The sequence below is a fragment of the Hyaena hyaena genome, unplaced genomic scaffold (genome assembly GCF_003009895.1).
Source record: "Hyaena hyaena isolate Hyena2069 unplaced genomic scaffold, ASM300989v1 scaffold_115, whole genome shotgun sequence".
NCBI lineage: Eukaryota > Metazoa > Chordata > Mammalia > Carnivora > Hyaenidae > Hyaena > Hyaena hyaena.
Genome location: NW_024080747.1, coordinates 3,009,921 through 3,029,669, shown reverse-complemented (window position 1 = coordinate 3,029,669; position 19,749 = coordinate 3,009,921). Strand labels below are relative to the sequence as shown.

General features: G+C 37.7%; 1 protein-coding gene across 4 annotated transcripts in view; it reads right to left on the bottom strand.

The window, feature by feature from the left end:
- The window catches only part of ADAMTS19 (ADAM metallopeptidase with thrombospondin type 1 motif 19), a 239,082-nt gene that overhangs the window by 188,089 nt on the left and 31,244 nt on the right, over nucleotides 1-19,749 (bottom strand). For all 4 annotated transcript variants that reach the window (XM_039236685.1, XM_039236682.1, XM_039236684.1 and 1 more), the window contains exon 3: nucleotides 3,521-3,686. In XM_039236685.1, the coding sequence (XP_039092616.1) occupies nucleotides 3,521-3,686 (166 nt within the window). The remainder of the gene's footprint in view (nucleotides 1-3,520; nucleotides 3,687-19,749) is intronic.

Below are 19,749 nucleotides of genomic sequence, written 5' to 3'. Positions count from 1 at the left end.
GCTTCTTTTGCCTGAAATTGTTGTTCTTCTCTAACCACATGTACTAAAACCTTCACAAAGGTTTTCATTTTCATACATAATCTCATTTAACTCTGACAACAGCCTTGAGGTTTGGGTATCACTATCTCCATTTTCTATACTGTACATGAAGTTCTGGGGAGAGAAAGTTTTCCTAAGTCATGCAGCTAGGAAGTGGTAGCGTAAGTTTGTGAATGCAGGCAGAGACTCCAAAGTTCATGATCATAACCCGTACTCTCGGTTCCCTTTTTCCCCAGAGACGTAAGTCTGTCATCTTGATCTTTGCTGCTGCTTGATCTTTGGGGCTCAGCCCCCTGATACCAGAAGCCTAGTTTCTTGTGTGCCAGAGTTCTCATCATACCTCAGTATAATTACCCACTTACCAGTCTGCCTAAAATAATATACTGGTTGCCTCTTGAGAATAAGAGCTGTGACATTTAGCTCTTTATCCCTGTGATGTGACTGGTCATGCTTACGTTGCAAATGAAGAGGCTATGGTGTAAAAGTTGAAAACACCACGGAGTTCCACAAAAAATTAAAAATAGAAATATCATATCATCCAGTAATCCTTCTGCTAGATATTTACTCAGAGAAAATGAAAATTTGAAAAGATATGTCTACTCCTATGTTTACTGTAGCAATATTTACAATATTTACAATATGGAAGCAACATATTGTGTCTATCATAAAATGAATGGATGAAGACGATGGGATATATATTTAAGTGACTATCACTCAGCTATAAAAAAGAATGAAATCCTGTCATTCACAACAAAGACGGACCTAGAGGGCATTATGCTAAGTTAAGTCAGACAGAACAATGCAAATAATATATGATTTCATATATATATGGAATCTAAAAAAAAAAAAAACTATAACAAAAAGACCCCAAACAAACAAGCAAAAACCCACACCATAAACAGATTCATACATACAGAGAATAAGCTGGTGGTTGCCAGAGGAAAGGGGGGTGGGGTGATGGGTGTAACAGGAGAAGGGGATTAAGAAGTACGCACTTCTTGTTTATAAAATACATGAGTCACATGGATGATAAGTACAGCATAGGGAGTACAGTCAGTAATACTGTACTCACTCTGCCTACTGACGGATGGTAACACCACTTACCGTGGTGAGCACTGAGTAACGTACAGATTGTCAAATCACTATGTGTGTTACACTTGGAACTAATATAACATTGTAAGTCAACTATATTAAAATTAAAAAAAAAAAAAAAAGCTTAAGGAAATTGAAAAAAAGAGTACCTAGCAGGAGGGAAAGTGAAACTATGCCTTGAACCCAGGGGCCGTCTCTGGCTCTCAATCTCATGTGCCTTCTCTATATTATACTTTCACAGAAGAACACAACAAAGTCAACCTAAATATGAAGTTTCCTGTTCGGAAAAGATATTCATGAAGTCAACACATAGAAACATACTCTATCTAAGGCATTAAAAGGAGGAAAGGGAACAGTGGAAAGACCAATGTGAATACACGAAACTTTCTGATTTCATTGCACCAAGGCAAAGTTGAATTATCCACAGCTGAACCACGTGCTTACTACATTAATACATCAGCCTGAAGTAATAAGATTAGGCACACTAGTATAAGTAAATGAAGATTTTCTTTCACATAGTGCTAATTTTAAAGCCATTTTTTCAATTCTAGACCTTTAAAAAGTCTGAAAGTAGGTAAACTCAGTAGATATGCAACTGATAGTTTAATACTCAGTGCAGGCAAGTGCTTGACCTAATTAGGTCAATGAATACCAAACAGTCATGCCTAAAAAAAAAAAAACAAAAAAAAAACCCATAATTAGAAAGCTTATGAGCAATGTTTGTCAAACATGAGCTGTGTATTTGTGCTTGATAAAACTATTACAATTTAGAATTTTCTAGAAATATTTTTTCTGTGCACCATCGCACACAAAGCTTACTTTGTGTCATCCTGTACATGAGTAATTAGAACAGCTGGAGCTGACTATGATTTGAAAGTTGCACAGGGCACATTTTTAGTATAACTCATAAAAGATAATTTCCTTAAATGGACTAAATCCAAGTTGTTGCTATCATTTCTCAACACAAGAGCCTTTCTTTGGCTTGTTCATAATGCTGTGACTTCTGTTCAGCAGTTTTATCTCCTTTGTGCCTGCATTTCAGAACAGAGAAGAAGGATGTGTTTCATGTAAATTGACCTGATCAAGTACAGCACATAGTGCGGCCCAGAGGTAGCTCTACTTAACCTTTTTTGAAGACGATTCCTATTCAGACTGATACCATGAGCTTTCACAGAGGAAAACCAAAATCACAGATTAATTTGAGATAAATATATTTAAACAGAAATATATCATAATTCTTTCTGAATCTGAACACCCAAACGAGCAATGATATGAACACCCTATCACCTCTGCAAATGTTGCTGACAGTCATAAGTCATATACCTAAACTAGCCTCAAATACCATAATCAATTTTATATCTGGTATGTTGGCACTTACCACACTAACACCTAATTTTAAATCTGCAAGTCAAGTTTTATGTCTTTACACCAAAACTTCTTGAATAAATTCCTATTTCCTCAGATCCTAACTGGAAATATTTCTCGTATCAGTGAACAGTCACTGAGATGTCCGCATTAGATGTCTAAAAATTTTTCCTAGGGACACTTCTAATTATTTTCTGAAGGTTGGCTATGACTTTCAGGTCTTCCTTACATAAAAGAAATCATTCATTTTCCTTACCGTTCCTGCTAACACAAAGACCTCTGCCAAAGGAAGTAAGAAAGTTGACAAAACAGTCAGCCTCATTTTATTTCTGTGAAGAACTGGCAGACAAACAAACAGACTAGAATTTGATGGCTGGAAATGTTTATGAGTTTCTGAAAGTCCAGATTTAAGGTATTTTGATACTGAGAGTAAAATTCAAAGAAATAAATCTCTACTCTTCGTATTACACTGTTAATTTTAACTTCCAAGATGACTTTCACTTGGGTCAAATAGAAAAAAAAGAAAGAAGAAGAAGAAGAAAGAAGTAGAAGAGGCATCTGGTCCAAGTAAAAAGATATCTATGATGTTCTCAAAGAGGTGGACTAAAATAAGGCCATGAGCTCACAGTATTCAGTTTCAAAAGATCTGGAATTCTCTCGGTGTCATTTCTGTGCCAATGAGGTGAATGGTATACTATAAGAAACGCTTCACAATTCAAGAGAGATACAGGGCATGTTTATATATTAATCTCTGAATTCCTGTGGATTTCTATGTTTTTATATTAAAATGTAGTACTTCGTAGAAAACTAAAACAGAAGTCTCAGATAGATATATTTAATTGTTATTAACCAAAGAGATTCCACAATTTGAGAAAGTACAAAAGTAGCAGACTGATGGATGAACAGATGAACATAGGGACAGACAGACAGATGGAAGGAAGGAAGGAAGGAAAGGAAGAATAAAACTGTAATGTATTCATGTCCCATTGCATATTTGTTAGACCCCTACAGGAGAAGGCATTACCTGAAATGATACCACAGTAATGACTGTGAGGAGCTGACTTCTCTGTGACTTTTTCCTCCATGGACCTTTTCTGCCTATATACACGGTGTGGGTGACCCGTTATGGCCATTGTATCATTGAGTGGTTCAATAAATATGAAGTCCTCATTGAGCTGTATAAATCCCATCTGGAATATATAACATAAAAAGATATGTAAGAAATATATTTGAATAAATGACTTTCTAGGCTCTCCTATGCACAAACATTCTATTTTCTTTCACATATGTGCATACATTCTTCTAGTGAAGCTATTTCAGCAACCCCACTAATAAGGTAACTGTCTTCCCATTTTATTACTACATCTTTACATACTTTATTGCGCGAGCATAAACTTCATTTAGTTAGACTTAGCCTGTGTGGGTGGGAGGCTAGATGCCAGCAACAGGTGCACAGTAAAAATTCTGGAATGTTAAAGGCTCACTTTGGGAGACCCATGGGGTCACTTACATGTAGGCACATACAGAAGAGCAATACAGTTTTTAATTGCATGAGCCACATTGTCCAAGGTTTCAACAATCCTTATTTAATAAAGTAATTCATGTAACATGTCAAAGCAAATACAGGGGACACAGCATTGAAAGTATTATATAAAACCTTCTTAAAGCCTTCTGCTAAAGATTTTTAAAACCTTTGAACAGTAAATTACAGAAAGAAATGAATCATCACTTACATAAGCATGTTTCATTTCATATAATGTCATGTTTTTAAACTTAGCCAATTGTGGACAGAGGGCTAAAAACTGTAAAATATGGTTATTATCAATAAAAAGAACTTATAACAAGTAGGTATCCTTGTATTATATTGAAGATAAGCCTAGTCATTTCTTTCCTTCCTTTTTAGAACATAAATTTATATTATAACTAGGAAAATATTCCACACTGAACATATGACTTGACCTTTCCCATTTTTATTCTTTTACTCTATGTAATATATATTACTTGTATAAAGTACATATAATACATATATTTAACTATTTTGTTACTTTTTAATAAATATTCTTGATGAAATAATTCCTCAGAACCTGCACTTTTCACATCCAATCTATCAAAATTCTTATTTCTGTTTTGCCTTAATTATATAAGAATTACATATAGTTCACTTTAATTTGATCCATCTAGAACTAGCAAAGTAATAATATACTTAACTTCTTCAGATAAAGTAATTCTTCTAAACTGAATATTAAGAAAAATTAAATCTATACTAAAAAAAGTGTCTTTTTCGTAAAGGCACAGAAGAGAATTTTTCTCTTGTTTTCATTATTAAAGCATATTGTATCTTCTCTACCAAAAGACCAGGGGATTGCCAATATGCTATCTCATTTTATTCTGTACAGAATTGATGTTAGAAGATAACTTAAGAATAATCCAGTAATACTTCTCACATTTCACTGAGTTTTTATAACACTAAAAAAATTCTTAAGTGCTAGAATAATAATTTCACCATCTCTATCTGTCCCCTTCTCTCTGTTTCTCCCTCACCTTCTCACTGTTCTACACACACACACACACACACACTCTGAGTGGGGGATAATGGGGATACACACAGTAAAGATTTACTGTGACGATTCTTGTAAAATATTAGGCACATATCATATACTTGGGCCATTTGTTATATAATTTTAATATGACTTCCAATGAGTCCTTTTAGTTTCCACACATGTTTTCATTGTCTCATATGTCAAACTAGATTGAATTTTAAAGTAATGACAAGAAATCCAAAAAAATTTTTTCCTAGAACCTAATTTGATAGAAAAAAGGACAATGACAAATATTTAAAACTTGAATAATAATCCTTAAAGATGTAGTACATCCACACATGGATTGAGGATGGATAGTATCATGTTCTATATTGATCCACACTGTGAAAATACAAAAATATGTTACTCTTATCTCATATGTCAGTATGATTCTGAGGTTCAGTCAGTACTGAAGTTCACTAATAGAACTAACACTGTGGCTGACAATAACATAAGTATTATGATACTCAGTTAGAACATCTCAAGTAAACATGCTGAATTTCCCTAAATCATACATTTATAATCCGGTATTCTTTCAAAAGGTTATAAACACTAGTAGTTAGATTTAAAGCAATAGATCAAATAAATTTAATTTCATACTATCAGAAAAAATTTAATGACTTCCAAAAATAGATTTTGGACTTAAGATTATTTGGATTCATAACCTACTACTAGCTAAATAACTTTGAGAAAGCTACAGTGACTTTATCTATACAATAGCCCCATAGAGTTATCTGGAACATTCACTTTTGAAAAGCCCATGCAATGTTCCTTTCATAGGATGTGAGACTGAGTAACCACTCAATAAATGTTCACCATAATTTTTAATTCATTACTTAGAATAACCAGCATAAATCAAAGCATCCAAACATTTGACTAGGAACTGAATATCTCAAGAGTCCAAAGAACCAAAATTGACTCATCTTTGTATTACCATATTAAATATTTTCTGAAATAGAATTTTTTAAGGTAGGATTTGGAAACCTCTTCATAACAGAATTATGCATTGTGTTAGAGCTTTATCTCTAGAAATTTTTAAAAATGAGAAGGCTACTTCTGAAAAGGAAAAAAATGTTGGAATAATTATAAATGGTGACTCACTCATTCAATACATATTTACTCTCTGACTACCATGTGCCAGACCAGTCTCTGTTCAGGCCAGCGAAGATTTAGCACCAACTGTTCAGTGTTCTTTCTTCAGGGAAGGATTTTCTATCTGAGACCACAATACTATACTACAGCAAAGAGGGTGCTCTAATGACTTACATTAAAGCAGAATTGCAGAAAGTCTTGAGGTTTTCTGTGTCACCACAAAAGCCTTACTTTCTCACTAAGCAACCAGAAATGCATATCTGCATGTGATTTTACAAGCCATGGGAGAACACAAATCTCTGTTAACCTCTATGCACCAGAATCCCTGTGTTCAACAATCCACAACAACGCAGCATTCATTATAGTGCAAGCATTGTCCTTTCGGTTTTAGAAGGAAAGAAAACAGTATGTGAATTATTACCACACAGCATAGCATCTAAGATAAATGCAAGCTTTATAAGCATTTTTCTCCCAGATGGCTCTTCTCAGATTTTTCAAAATGATATTCCCTATTGTGAGACATACTGCACACAATTTGGAAATGAAATGAAATTTAACAGGTGTTCCCTACCTTAGTTCTGTCATCATGTGCATATTCTCATGGTGGCACCTGCTCTTTTGTCATCAAATGCTATTCTTTCATTTCACAATTTAGCAAGAATTTCAGTATTTTGCAAATTTACCAACGCTTACATTAATATCAGTTGCCACTCATTTCTTTTCTTACTAGTTCTGACATTTTATTTCTCTATTTAGATCCCTCGGTACTTTATTAAATAAACAACCAATCACATCGATCTTCATGTGGGTGCACTGACATTGTCACTAAATTCTAATTACAACATGAAATTTGATTTGGTTCATGTGCCAAACACACTGGTGGTGAAATGTTTGAATCAACCAATATCAATGTTTCTTGTGTTCAAATTGAAGTTAATTACAGTCTATTAAATAGATCTCCAAACTCGACTGTAACTATAACTTAAAAACGACTTAAAAGGGTGCCTGGGTGGCTCAGTCAGTTGAGCATCAGACTCTTGATTTTGGCTGAGGTCATGATCCTAGAGTCATGGATCGAGCCTTGCATGAGGCTCCATGCTGAGCACAGGCCCTGCTTAAGATTCGCTCACCCTCTGTCCCTCCTCAATATGGACACTTGTGCACATACTCTTTCTTTCTCTCCTAAGAAAAGAAAGGAAAGAAAGAAAGAAGAAAGAAAGAAAGAAAGAAAGAAAGAAAGAAAGAAAGAAAGAAAGAAAGAAAGAAAGAAAGAAAGGAAAGGAAGAATGAGAGAGACTTAACAATTAGAAAGCAACACAGCCCTCTCCACTCTCATTTTTTGGTAGCATTGCTACCTTACTTCCACCACCTCACTTTCCATTCACTCACAGATCTGAAGTGTTATCACAGTTACCTCAAATTTTCTCTCCATTCTTCCATGCTTCCTTCTGGAAACTTATTTTCCAGGACCTTTGTTTTCTAGGTAAGCTTTCAATGGACTGGCTGAAATTTAACTGAGGTTCAGAGTGCATTTTGTAAGGCTTTGATAATGTCTGTTTTTTAAAAATACAGAGCATAAGAACTCAACAGCATAAATGTTAAAGGACACGAGGAATGTCATAATAACCATCATAATTTCAGGATATCAGAAGAGTCATGAGCGATAGCACAATCTGGATAATACGAGGGCAAGATTGCTCCCTATGAGAGGAGATATTAGGAGCAAAGACAAAGAGGATGTGGAGTCTACCTTACACTTAAGGAGATGCCTGGCTTGTGCAGAGATGTGGGGAAATGTAGCCAAAACACAAGAGGAACCTATATAATTGAAAACATCAAATGACAAATTTCTTAATAGGAAAGTCCGAGTCCTAGGGTTCTAAGGATGATTACCGTCTGACCATAGGTATAGTAATGAATTAGTGAGATGCCAAAAGAAGCACATGTTTTATTTCTAAACAGCAGTCATGGAAATTGCCGAAAAGATGCAGCATCATGATAGGCTTGTAAAAGCACTGCAGACCAATGTCTGATGCTCTACATCACCTGAACTTTGGCTATATTCCCTTTTGTATTTACCTTCTGTATTCAGTCTTACCATTTCTTGGATGGCAAAAGTATAGTATATATCTTAATAGGTAAATAAAGCATCAAATAGTCCTGAGTATAAGCATTTGGCTTGATGTAAATTATGATACTATAGGTTTGAAACTTTCTTCAAAAAATGTCATTTTCAATATTACTATGAATAGGAGTGATTTTTCATGCATTTGTGTATTCAACACAAAGACGCAAATCTATGAAAATACACTATGATACCCTATCTGTCCTATTGTCTTAAAATACTACCCTTCTCTTCCTGACTCAACTCTTTTGATGTTTCCTCTTTACGCCCACAGGGGGAAACTGTAAATCCTTAATGAAGACATAGAAGGTACAAGGTCATGACAAATTCTTGCCTACCTCTCCACCTTTATTTTTACTACTTAAACTTTATATATAACCATAACAAACACATTTTAACTGTGTGAACAAACTATATTTTAACAGTTTTCATAGTAAGTTTTAGTTGTACGCTCACATCTTGGTACAGTGCACATGCTGTTTTCTTGTTCCAGAGAGTCCTCTTGGTTATTTCTTCAAAGCCCAGCTGGTCCTGTCCTCTCTCCAAAGTAACCACTGCCTCCTTGATCCACTTCTACGCTGTGCCTTTCCCATTATTATACTCTTAAGTCCACTCTGGTTACAGTTTTCACGTGTCTCTGATTAGACCATGAACTATTTTGGGTGAAGGCTTTGGGCATAGTGCTCAGCGTCATGCCTTTAGTACACAAGGATGGTACACAGCAGGAGCTCAAGGAATGTTGCTTTTAACTCAGTCTCGTCTTCCTTTTCGAGATCAAAAGGAAACCTATCCATTCGCTGCTTTCCAGAGCATCTATTCCATTGACTCCACCTGTAACTCAGTCTGAGGGGAAGTCACTATTCGATTTCTCCCCTCTGGCATTCCCAATGTTGCCTTCCTTGGGAAACCAAGTCCTTTCTTTAGGAAAAGCTTTCATGTGGCCACATTGTTAACATTATTTGGTTTTCTTTCCTTGCCAAAGGACTTCAGAAAGTATCCTGAAACTACAACGGGAGAAGGAAACTTATACCCGGCCATCGCAGGAGTTTTAAAATCAGGAAAACCAAGACTGAGAGATGTTGCATAATGTGCTGAGAATCACACAGAGTTCACGTGAGTGTCAGGACTGGAATCTAATGCTTCCAATTTCCAAATTTGTTTTTTGGTTTTAATACATCCTTCTAAATTTGCTTGCTACCTGCATTCTAGTTTCCCCCACTGAACTCTGGAAATTGTTCTGAGGCCACCCACAATTTCCTGTCCTTTGTTCTCTTCTCGAAGGCATTTGACCCTTGACCACAGTTCTCCTCCACGAATATTACACGGCTGTAGCTCTCTTCTCTAGCAACTGTTTCTGTTTCCTTAAACAGGTCATGGTCCTCACTCCAAGGCAGGTCTTTGGGTAGCAACTGCTGTCTTCATTTATCCCTCCTAAAGGTTTTAGAACACCCTCTGCGGAGACAATACCCAAATCCCAAATCCCCTTCTCAGCCCACTGCTTCCATCTGAGATCCACGCCTCTCTTTGTACACTTCCCATTGTCTCCCTTCAGATGACTGATGGTTCTACCAAACCAGGGCCTCTCTCTGTTTGTATCTCTGTTCACAACTCCAACATGTTTCTAGTTACCCAGGCTGAAAAAATTATCGAGTCCTTTCTCTTCCCTTTTCAAACTTCTTTCAAAATGTATTAAGAAAACAGTAACATAAGAAAAGAGCATGCCTGTGTGCCAGACACGGTATATACTTGATTTCATTTAATCAAACAGCAAGCTTGTGACACATACGCTAACCTCACCAGTTTTACTGTTTCAAAAAGTGGGTTTCAAAAAGATTTATTGTGTCCCAAGGTCACAAGTCAGTATGTGGTGATGACAGGATTCAAATAAAAGATGGCCTTTGTGCGGCTATCTGAGGAGTCTAGGCCCTACCATATGACTGTTATTCCAAGTAAGTCTCATCTTTAAAAAATTGTGCACTGAGGATTTGATGTCAAGCACAACACCTCACAAATGGGAGATGTCCAACACTGGATATCAACAGCAGGGCCAGGCTCCATCCCTTACAAAGCAGAAGGGAAATATACTGCATTAGGCTCTGAACTTTATCTGGAGGTGACTATTTTATATCATGCAACATATAAGCTGCCAAAGGCACATGGGCTTTCTGAGCAGGCTGAGGGTTTCACCTCCCAACCTCCTTCAGTGCTACATGCCCAAGAACCTCCAGAACCCCCATGGCAGATATAGGGACAATATTTCAATATTTCAAGGTTTTAGTTTTTCTTTTCTTCTTCGTTTTGCAAAGCTCATTTCTATTTTTGTTCTTAAAATGTCTCCTGATTATAAAGCCTGAAATTGTAAATAGCAGAACATTTAAAATATATAATTAAAAAAAGAAAATCATAATCCCAATCCCATCATACAGAATTACACAGGTATATATAGATAGACAGAAAGATACAGATATAGATATTTTTCTTTCTAGTCTCTCAACACATACAGACACACAAGTATATCTGCAGGTGTACACCTGTGTGTATGCATGGATTTGCCTCTACACATGCTTACACATTTTAAAGTTTTATATTCGACTTTATTTTTCCATTTAAAAATAGCTTAATAGCTATTCTGTTTCTTAATGGCATTAAGCAATCTTTATAGGCCTGGATTTTAATTGCTGAATAACAGTGTATCCTCTAAATATATCAGAATTTTATTATCTATTCATTCATTTGACCCTCTATTCAATACATTCTTATCAATATTGACATTATGTAGCCAGAGGTCATCGGGCAGCTGTGATCCCGGCTGGCAAGACCCATCACCAACTTACGTATATTCCAGGAAGGAATACAATTTGCTTTTACTCAACTGGGTCAAAGTAACACATACACTTGCTCTAACACTGTTACTAAGCTTTATATTAATAGTTTATACACTTATTTATATCTGTGTTCTATTTCATGCACACAAATAAACAAAGTTCAAATATAGCCTGGAAGTATCCCCCCAGACACCTCAAGGACAAAATAGGAACAGAAAGTGACCATCTGAAGAAGACAAATTAGTCCTCTTCAAAGGATAAGTGTAAGATCTAGAGAGACCGAGGAGCATCTCTGAAGAGGACAGCCTCCCTGAAACCCACAAATGTGGCCCATGAGAGACAGGAAGTCACCATGGTAAGCACCTGTCAAACATAATGCTCAGCACCACTATCCCATGACAAAACTATAATGCCATGACACCGTCAGCATGCCATGACACCACTGGTCACCCAAACACACTCCTCCTTCCCTCCCCCTTATCCTTACTGCCCTAGAGGAACCAGACAAAGCTCAGTGCGCTGAGCAGGAAGACTAAAAACCCTGAGGTGGGGAAATAACAAGGACTCTTGACTTCATTCCCCCTTCTTCACTGCATGTGATTAGCTCTAAGCAAGACCATGTGAAGGGCATGGAGCAGAGAAATTTTAACTTTATGTCAATTTGGGTGGTTTAATGATTTGTGGGTGAATATTTTACTTACTAGACTTCTTGTAACTAAACTTACCAAGTGACCTCTCACAACCTAAGAGTGAACAACACCAGAAAGAAGATTTGGGGGGGGACACCCCCCTCAGGCTCATTATGATATCCTTGAGTCTTATGTAGTCAATGAGACTAAGTGTGTACAATAGGAATTCACGTGCCAAGTAATACAAGGCTTAGAGAGCGATGTAGGGAATGTCTTTTGGGTGAGATGACATCTGAGCAGAGATCTAAGTATGAGAGTTGGCCAGGCCAAGTTACAGGGGAGAACATTCCAAGCAGGAGAAGAAACAGAGACTGTGAGAAGGGACTGGCTTAGCATGTATAAGGGAAAGCAAGGTTACTATGGCTGGAGCAGAGAAAGCCCCAGGAAAATGATGCTTGGAAAGGAACCCAGAGGCATTCCATGGCAGTATCACTTATCTGATTCATATTCAAAAATAAACTCTGATGAAATCCTCCTGTGGTATTTAGACTATCTATCTTTTCTGGGACACTGGTTACAGATTTTACTACAGGATGCTTCATGATGACTTTTTATGCTGCATTCCTTCATCAGTCGTATTTAATCTCCAGAGTGATTACACAGGAATACAGCTCACTACTACAAATGAAAAAGAAACATACGTTCTCTCCCGTTTTCTTGAAAGCCACTGTCCTCCTCTAACTCTCCCCCATCATTTGACAGAGATAGACATTTTAGAACAATTTCAAAATGTCCCTTTATGTATTTAAGTCCAGGTTAGTTAGCATATAGCGTAACAGTGGCATCAGGAGTAGAATTTAGTGATTCGCCACTTACATATAATACCCAGTGCTTATCCCAATAAGTGCCTTCCTCAACGCTCACCACCCATTTCCTTTCTGACTCCATTATAGATAAAGAACATCCACAAGTAAGATTATAAACAGAAGCTCTTCTAGGTTGAAGATGTGAAAAGTGGTAAAAAAAAAAAAAAATTGCATGAAGAGGAAAATGAAGGCTCCATAGAAACATTTAACTATCCTAAAAGAGTAACTTTTTGTTATTAGGATGGTTAGCTCAGTTCTCATTTTACAGTCTAATTTTTGCTCATATCAAGAAAAGCCATTGATCTGGTTTTCATATGCTTGCTTATACTCATTCATTTTACTGTAATCTCTTGTTGCCTAGAATGAGTTTTAAATTAATCCCTGGGGACTTCTACCACTTCTTTAACATGCAAAAAAGGGAGTTGTGAAATAGGGAGCAAACTCCGTTTTAAATTTCTTCTAGGTTTATGCTTCAGTCGAGTCAAAAGCTGTTATGTTCTACTGTATCTTCTGGATGATTATTTAGCATTTGTTATAAAGCTACCTACTGAACACATGCCACATGACAGTATGCAAGGCACTGAAGCTTCAAAACTGAAATGTGACTTAATCCCTACCTTCATGGACCTGATCCATTAGGGGAAAGACAGAAAAAAATCAGGCATTCAGACAAATATACTTAAGGAATTAAAACTGTGAAAAGTATCATTGAAGAAACAAACAAGGATCCAAGAAAAATAGAGCGGAGACTGAGTTGTCAGACAGAGTGGCCCATTACGACCTTTCTAAGGAGTGAACACTGGAGGCAAGACACAGAGAAGGAGCCAGCCATGTGAAAAAGACTGGAAGTGAGAGAAGACTCATGTATGAGGCAGCAGATGCCGTTTATCAAGACTATGACCCTGGAATATACGTGAGAAGAGCCCGATAGATTGACTTGGGGTTTATAAAAGTGTATACCTTTTAATTGTTATTTATAACAACGTATGTTTGTGTTCCATAGGTTTAGGCCAGAGTAAAACATATTGTAAAAGTGAAAGCCAATGGATAAATAATCTAACAGTATTACTTAGCAATAAAGAGGCAATGAATGTTCTAAAAGAAATGAAGTTGCTCCTTAGAGTGCAAAACCAAACATGGAAAGAAAGGGGCCGGGTAGTTTATTTTTTCCACCAAAATTTCGTATGTATTGACTTTTCAAACATGTACAGATATGACTTAGATTACAATTTAGTTTAAAAGAGAGGTTGAAATGGAGGGACATAAGACTTGCTGGGGAGGCCACTGCTGTAATTCAAGCAATAAATTACGCTGCATTTGTGTAAAGTCTATTAGGGAGGAGAACCTAGAGAGGAGCCAGGCCACCTAAATTAAAGAATCAACAGGAAGACCGAGGCAGTCACAGGAGCCACAGAGAACTAATGACAGCCGCAAAAGCAGAACAGAAGGGTTGGCAGGTCATGGCTCGTGGAAAGCTCTGAAGACCATAAGACATACAGTTTTTATGTGAAATGTAACTGGTAGCAAGTGACAGTGGATGGCATAATCACATAGAAATTTTTCAAGAAAGCCATTCGTGCTTTTTTTTTTTTTTTAGAAAACAGATTATAGGGTGAGAAGAGTAGAATCAGGAAGACCAGTGGGAAGTCAGCTCTCACAGTTCAAGCGCAAGCCTGTGCTGACTAGAGCAAAGAAGCAACACATGGTGGCTGAACGAAGGATGTGGAGAAAAGTAAATATGTTTGAGATGAATTTTAGATACTCATACAAACCAGAGGGCAACCACCCAAATGTGTTGATGGTTTAGATGCTGGGATGTGGAGGGACAATACCACAGGGAATTAAGGATGACTTCAGAGTTTCTGGCTTAAACACTCCAGAATGGGAGATACAGGTCTATTACTAACATGTAAATGTCCAGTACTAAAGCTAAAACAGATTTTATGGGCGGAGAGTCAAATTTACTGATGGGATCTTATTAGATTTGATGCATCTGTGACATATCCAAGTGGAGAAATCAACCAGACAGTTGGAGTATGGAGTTGAGTGCATGGTTTTGAGTTGGAGACATACATCTGAGAGCTACCAACATAAAAACGATCTTTCTATCCATGGAGAGGAGTGATGTTATCCAGAAAGGGAGTATAGACAAAGGGCAGAAGGCGGCCTAAAACCAAACCCAGAGGTTTGAGAAAGAGAAGGAATCAGCAAAGGAGACTGAAGAGGAAAGGCCAGGGAACCTAAAGGAAAAAAGTAGAAACTTGTCAATTTTTTGAAATAAGAATTAACCCTTTCCAGAAGTGGCTTAAAAAGAAAAAAGACAGAAATAAGCTCTCATTCAGTTCACTCCAAAGAAACTATCACCCTAACCCCTACTGCTCAGGTTGAAAATTTAGTAGTCCTATTGCAGGATGGTCAAACACACGAGCTCAGGCTTCTGTTAAACTCAAGAGCAAATACCGGGGCCGCCTGGGTGGCTTAGTCGGTTGAGCGTCTGACTTTCGCTTACGTCATGATCTCACGGTTCATGGGTTCGAGCCCCGCATCGGGCTCTGTGCTGACTGCCAGCTCAGAGCCTGGACCCTGTTTCAGAGTCTGTGACTCCCTCTCTCTCTGACCCTCCCCTGCTCACGCTCTCTCTCTCTCTCTCTCTCCTAGAAATAAATAAAAATATTTAAAAAAAAAATAGCAAATACCAAGTGAAAAACCACTCCCCTGCCTGTATCAGCCAGGGTTCCCCCAAAGCCCTAACAATATGACTTTTGTTTTGTAGCAAATGACTGTTTTACATGTTCCATTTTGTTGAGTCATGAGGAGAATCTGAGTTTATTACTTGCCCTGTGGAGTTTTTTGAAAGCTGGCTCTCAGCTTGCCACTCACCCTAGCACTTAAGGAGCTGGTGCATATAGTCAGTGGCACACTGAGTTGTTAAAGGTTTAGTCACCTGGTGATTCTGCAGAGCCACTCACCATGGTGATGAGCCCTCACAGCACTTATCTCATGTGATTCCAGCCCAGTTATGTGGTTCAAGTGCAACAGAATGAGACCACTGAGGAAGCTGCACAGCTGTGATGTGGGGAAGTACTCATCACTGCCAGGTCTTACTGGTGACCTCACAATTAACGGAGATGTTGCCAACCTCCTACATACCCCTAGAGAGTGGAGACAAATTCAGTTTACCATGGAAACAAGATGAGTGGAGCAAACTACTCAAAGGCTCCAGCAGTGGTACTCACAGACATGGAAAATGTGCTGCAATCTCTTTTCCGGAATCAACTAAAGGTCAAATAAATAAAATAATGAATGTATTCGACAATATTTACTGAGTACATACTATGTGTCAGCTAATGTGCCAGATGCAGGAAATACAGCAGGGTATTGGACGTTTCCAAGCAGACAATATTAAATATACTTGATAATACACACCCGTCTCTAAATTACAACCATGCAATGTAGGATTATACAGGTTGACAATGGTGCAAAAGTAAGGAGTGTTCAGTAGAAACCTTACCCCACATTTAGAACTTGGATCTTTTTCTGGGCTGGCGACATGGATATGACACTCTCCAGTGAGGCTGGACAGCACGAGGGACCGTCAGCCACGTGATCCTGAGGGTAAACAGCCAACACACCTACCACCATTCTGTACCCATAGAACCATTCTGTTTTTCACTTTTAGTAGAGTAGTCAATAAATCACATAAGAGAGTCAATGCTAATACTACAAAATATACTTTGTGTTAGATTTTTTTGCCATCTGTAGGTGTTCTGAACACATAGGAGGTAGGCTAGCCTAAATGACGCTGTTTGGTAGGTTAAGTGTACTAAATGCATTTTTCACTCATGATGTTTTCAATTCATGATGGGTTTATCAGGATGCAACCACATTATACATCAAGTTGTTCTGATTTTAAGTCATCTTTCTCATTTGCGTGCACATCAACAAAATGTGTTATTCCTTTTCCATTTAGGATCCGTGGATAATTCAAACATTCTCCCCCACTCCCATTTTGAATGGCATGAAGTAACATGCAAGAAATTATATTGTTGTTTTACCCCCTTACAGGGAAGAATAAATCTTATACCAAAAACGTTCTTCTTGACATGGCCTGTTTTTTAACCTCAGGATCCCAGAATACCAATCTGTGAATAGGCAGTGCTAAAAGAAAACAGTTGAGTGTCTTTCCTCCTCCCCACCTTTCTCCACCCTCACTCTAGTCCCATCAGTGAGTACACAGGCTCAAAAAGCTACTGTAATTTCAGGCTGGCTTATTAGTTACTTTAGGAGGTCATACATCTATAGAGCTGTAAAAGTATGGTATAAAACAGGAAATTCAATGCACTCTGCATATACTAGGAAACATCAGGAATATTATGTCCATGAATCATGTTTCAAAAACGACATTTATAAACAAGAGAACATCCAAACCAGAAATCAGAGGCCATTTTGTTCCAAATTACACCCAGAGAAGAAATCATTCATCAACACCTTTGATAAATATTTAATATTCTGCTTATGCATTTCAGTCACTAATAGACCAGTCACTGCTCTGAAGCAGTCCAGACCTTCAATGGACAGGAGCAAGTCTCAGAAATATTTTTATGAAAGGTCCAGAAATCATGCGTCCTGATTCTACGCTTCTTTTCCCATTTCAAATATATGACAAATATTCTCATGGCCTCTCTCTAAGTGTCCAGTTACCATAACCATCACCGATATGAAAACTGTCTTGATCTTTTCATTTTACATGGAGGCTCTCTAGTTTACAAATGTCATTCTTAGGTTTGATTTTCTATTATTTTAAGGTATGGAAGTGAATGTTCAATAAAAAAAATGTCTAGCACGTGGGATGAGTTCGTTGAAACAACAGACTATAAGAAAAGTAACACATTAAGAACCTGGTACAGACTGGTATAGGAAAACAAGAGGGGAAGTGCTTTTTATTTATTATCAATCATTCTTTATTATGAAATATCTCAAACTTTCAGATATATAGAGTAATAGAGTGTTCAGGAATCCATTCCCAGTATTTAACAAATGTTAACACTTACGTACTATAGATAATTTTTTAAACAACAATTTCTTTTTTTAATTTTTTAATGTTATTTTTGAAAGAGAGAGTATGAGTGAGGGAGGGGCAGAGAGAGGGAGACACAGAATCTGAAGCAGGCTCTAGGCTGTGAGCTATCAGTATAGATACTGACATGGGGCTCAAATCTGTGAACCATGAGATCATGACCTGGGCTGAAGTTGGATGCTTAACTGACTGAGTCACCCAGGAACCCCTGCATTCACGTTTTAAATTTTCACCACCTATGTATGGTTTTACAAGTACCACAATTAGCATGCTTGGACCTATTTAAAAGGTTCACTCTGGTGGCTGTACTGAGGACAGACTACAGATGGAGAAAGGCCACATGATGAGAGATTATTGGCAGCTAAAGTAGAAGGCAGAGCTTACAGTGTTTGGTGTGTATTCTGAAAGGAAGAAAGGATTGAGGACTACAATATGATTTTTGACCCTTGCCAAAAAGGGCCTGATGACCATCAGGAGGATGAAGAATAATATGAGGAGAAGAGAGTCTGGTGTTGGGATTGGGAGAGATGATCACTTCAGTTTGAAGCATGTTAAGTTTGATATATCTACTAGACCTCAAGTTGAAATGTCAAGTACATAGCTGGATATACAAATTTGGAGCTCAACAGAGAGGTCTACATTAGAATTACCTATTTTGGAATCACTGGCATATAGTTGGCATTTAAGCTATGAGACTGGGTAAGATCCCCGAATAAGTGCACCCAGAGCAGAAAAGAAGACTCATGATTGAGTACTAGGTCACATCTGTTAGGAAGATGTAGAGAATGATGATCAATGAAGCGGCCTGAGAGGCAACAGTCTGGGAGGTATAGGGTCCTGGATGGCAAGTGATAAAAACATGTATTGAGAGGGAGAGACAGCATGAGCAGCTCTTCCCAATGCTGCTGAGCCTGACGTAAGGTAAGAGCCTATCAGTAGCCATAAGTGAATACTTTTCCCTCTGTCAGTTCCACAACCTTTATTGTCTGCAATTAACTATTCTGGAATATCGACATTTATTCGTTGACAATTCAAATTAAAAGTTCAATTCCTTGTTTCAGTAATGCTAAATATAAAAACAACATCAATGGAAGATGGGGGGGGAATACCAATCTCAAAATTTATAAATACATACAGATTTTCCAACTTTCATATTAATGAATGGATCTCTGCGGTTTGAAAGGAAAATGAAATACTAGGAAAACTAAAATACCTGAGAGCAGTTTATCATGAGCAAACAGACAAGTATTTGGGGTGTGATTCCTGTTAAATAGGTAATACATGGCTAAGGTTCACTTCTGTCTTCTATGTGGGTTGTAATAAAGTTTAAGATCTAACCCATTCCATTCTATCCAAATTTTATTCAAATGAATTGTAGAATTTCTCCTTTTCCTTTAAGTGTTATGTTGTCACATAGGGCTAAGATATTAAAACTATTTTTGAATATTGACTCCATCTTTCAACAAATAAGTAAGTACTTAAAGATCTCAGCACTTGCAAACTGACTTAGGATCATATTAAAGTCAATTTTTGAATAGGCAGAGGCAAAGACAAAATCACAATGTTTCCTAGAAATCTTTCTTGGTTGATATTAGTATTCTTTAAAAAAAATTTTTTTAATGTTCATTTATTCTTGAGAGACAGGGAGACAGAACCTAAGCAGGGGAAGAGCAAAGTGAGAGGGGGAGACACAATCTGAAGCAGGCTCCAGGCTCTGAGCTGTCAGCACAGAGCCTGATGCAGGCAGGGCTCAAATTCATGAACAGGGAGATCATGACCTGAGCTGAAGTCAGAGGCTCAACCAACTGAGCCACCCAGGCGCCCCTTGTTTGATATTAGTATTCTTTTTTTTTTTTTTTAAATGTTTTATTTATTTCTAGGAGAGAGAGAGACAGCGTGAGCAGGGGAGGGTCAGAGAGAGAGGGAGACACAGACTCTGAAATAGGCTCCAGGCTCTGAGCTGGCAGTCAGCACAGAGCCCGACGCGGGGCTCGAACCCACGAACCGCGAGATCATGAACCAAGCGAAAGTCGGACGCTTAACCGACTAAGCCACCCAGG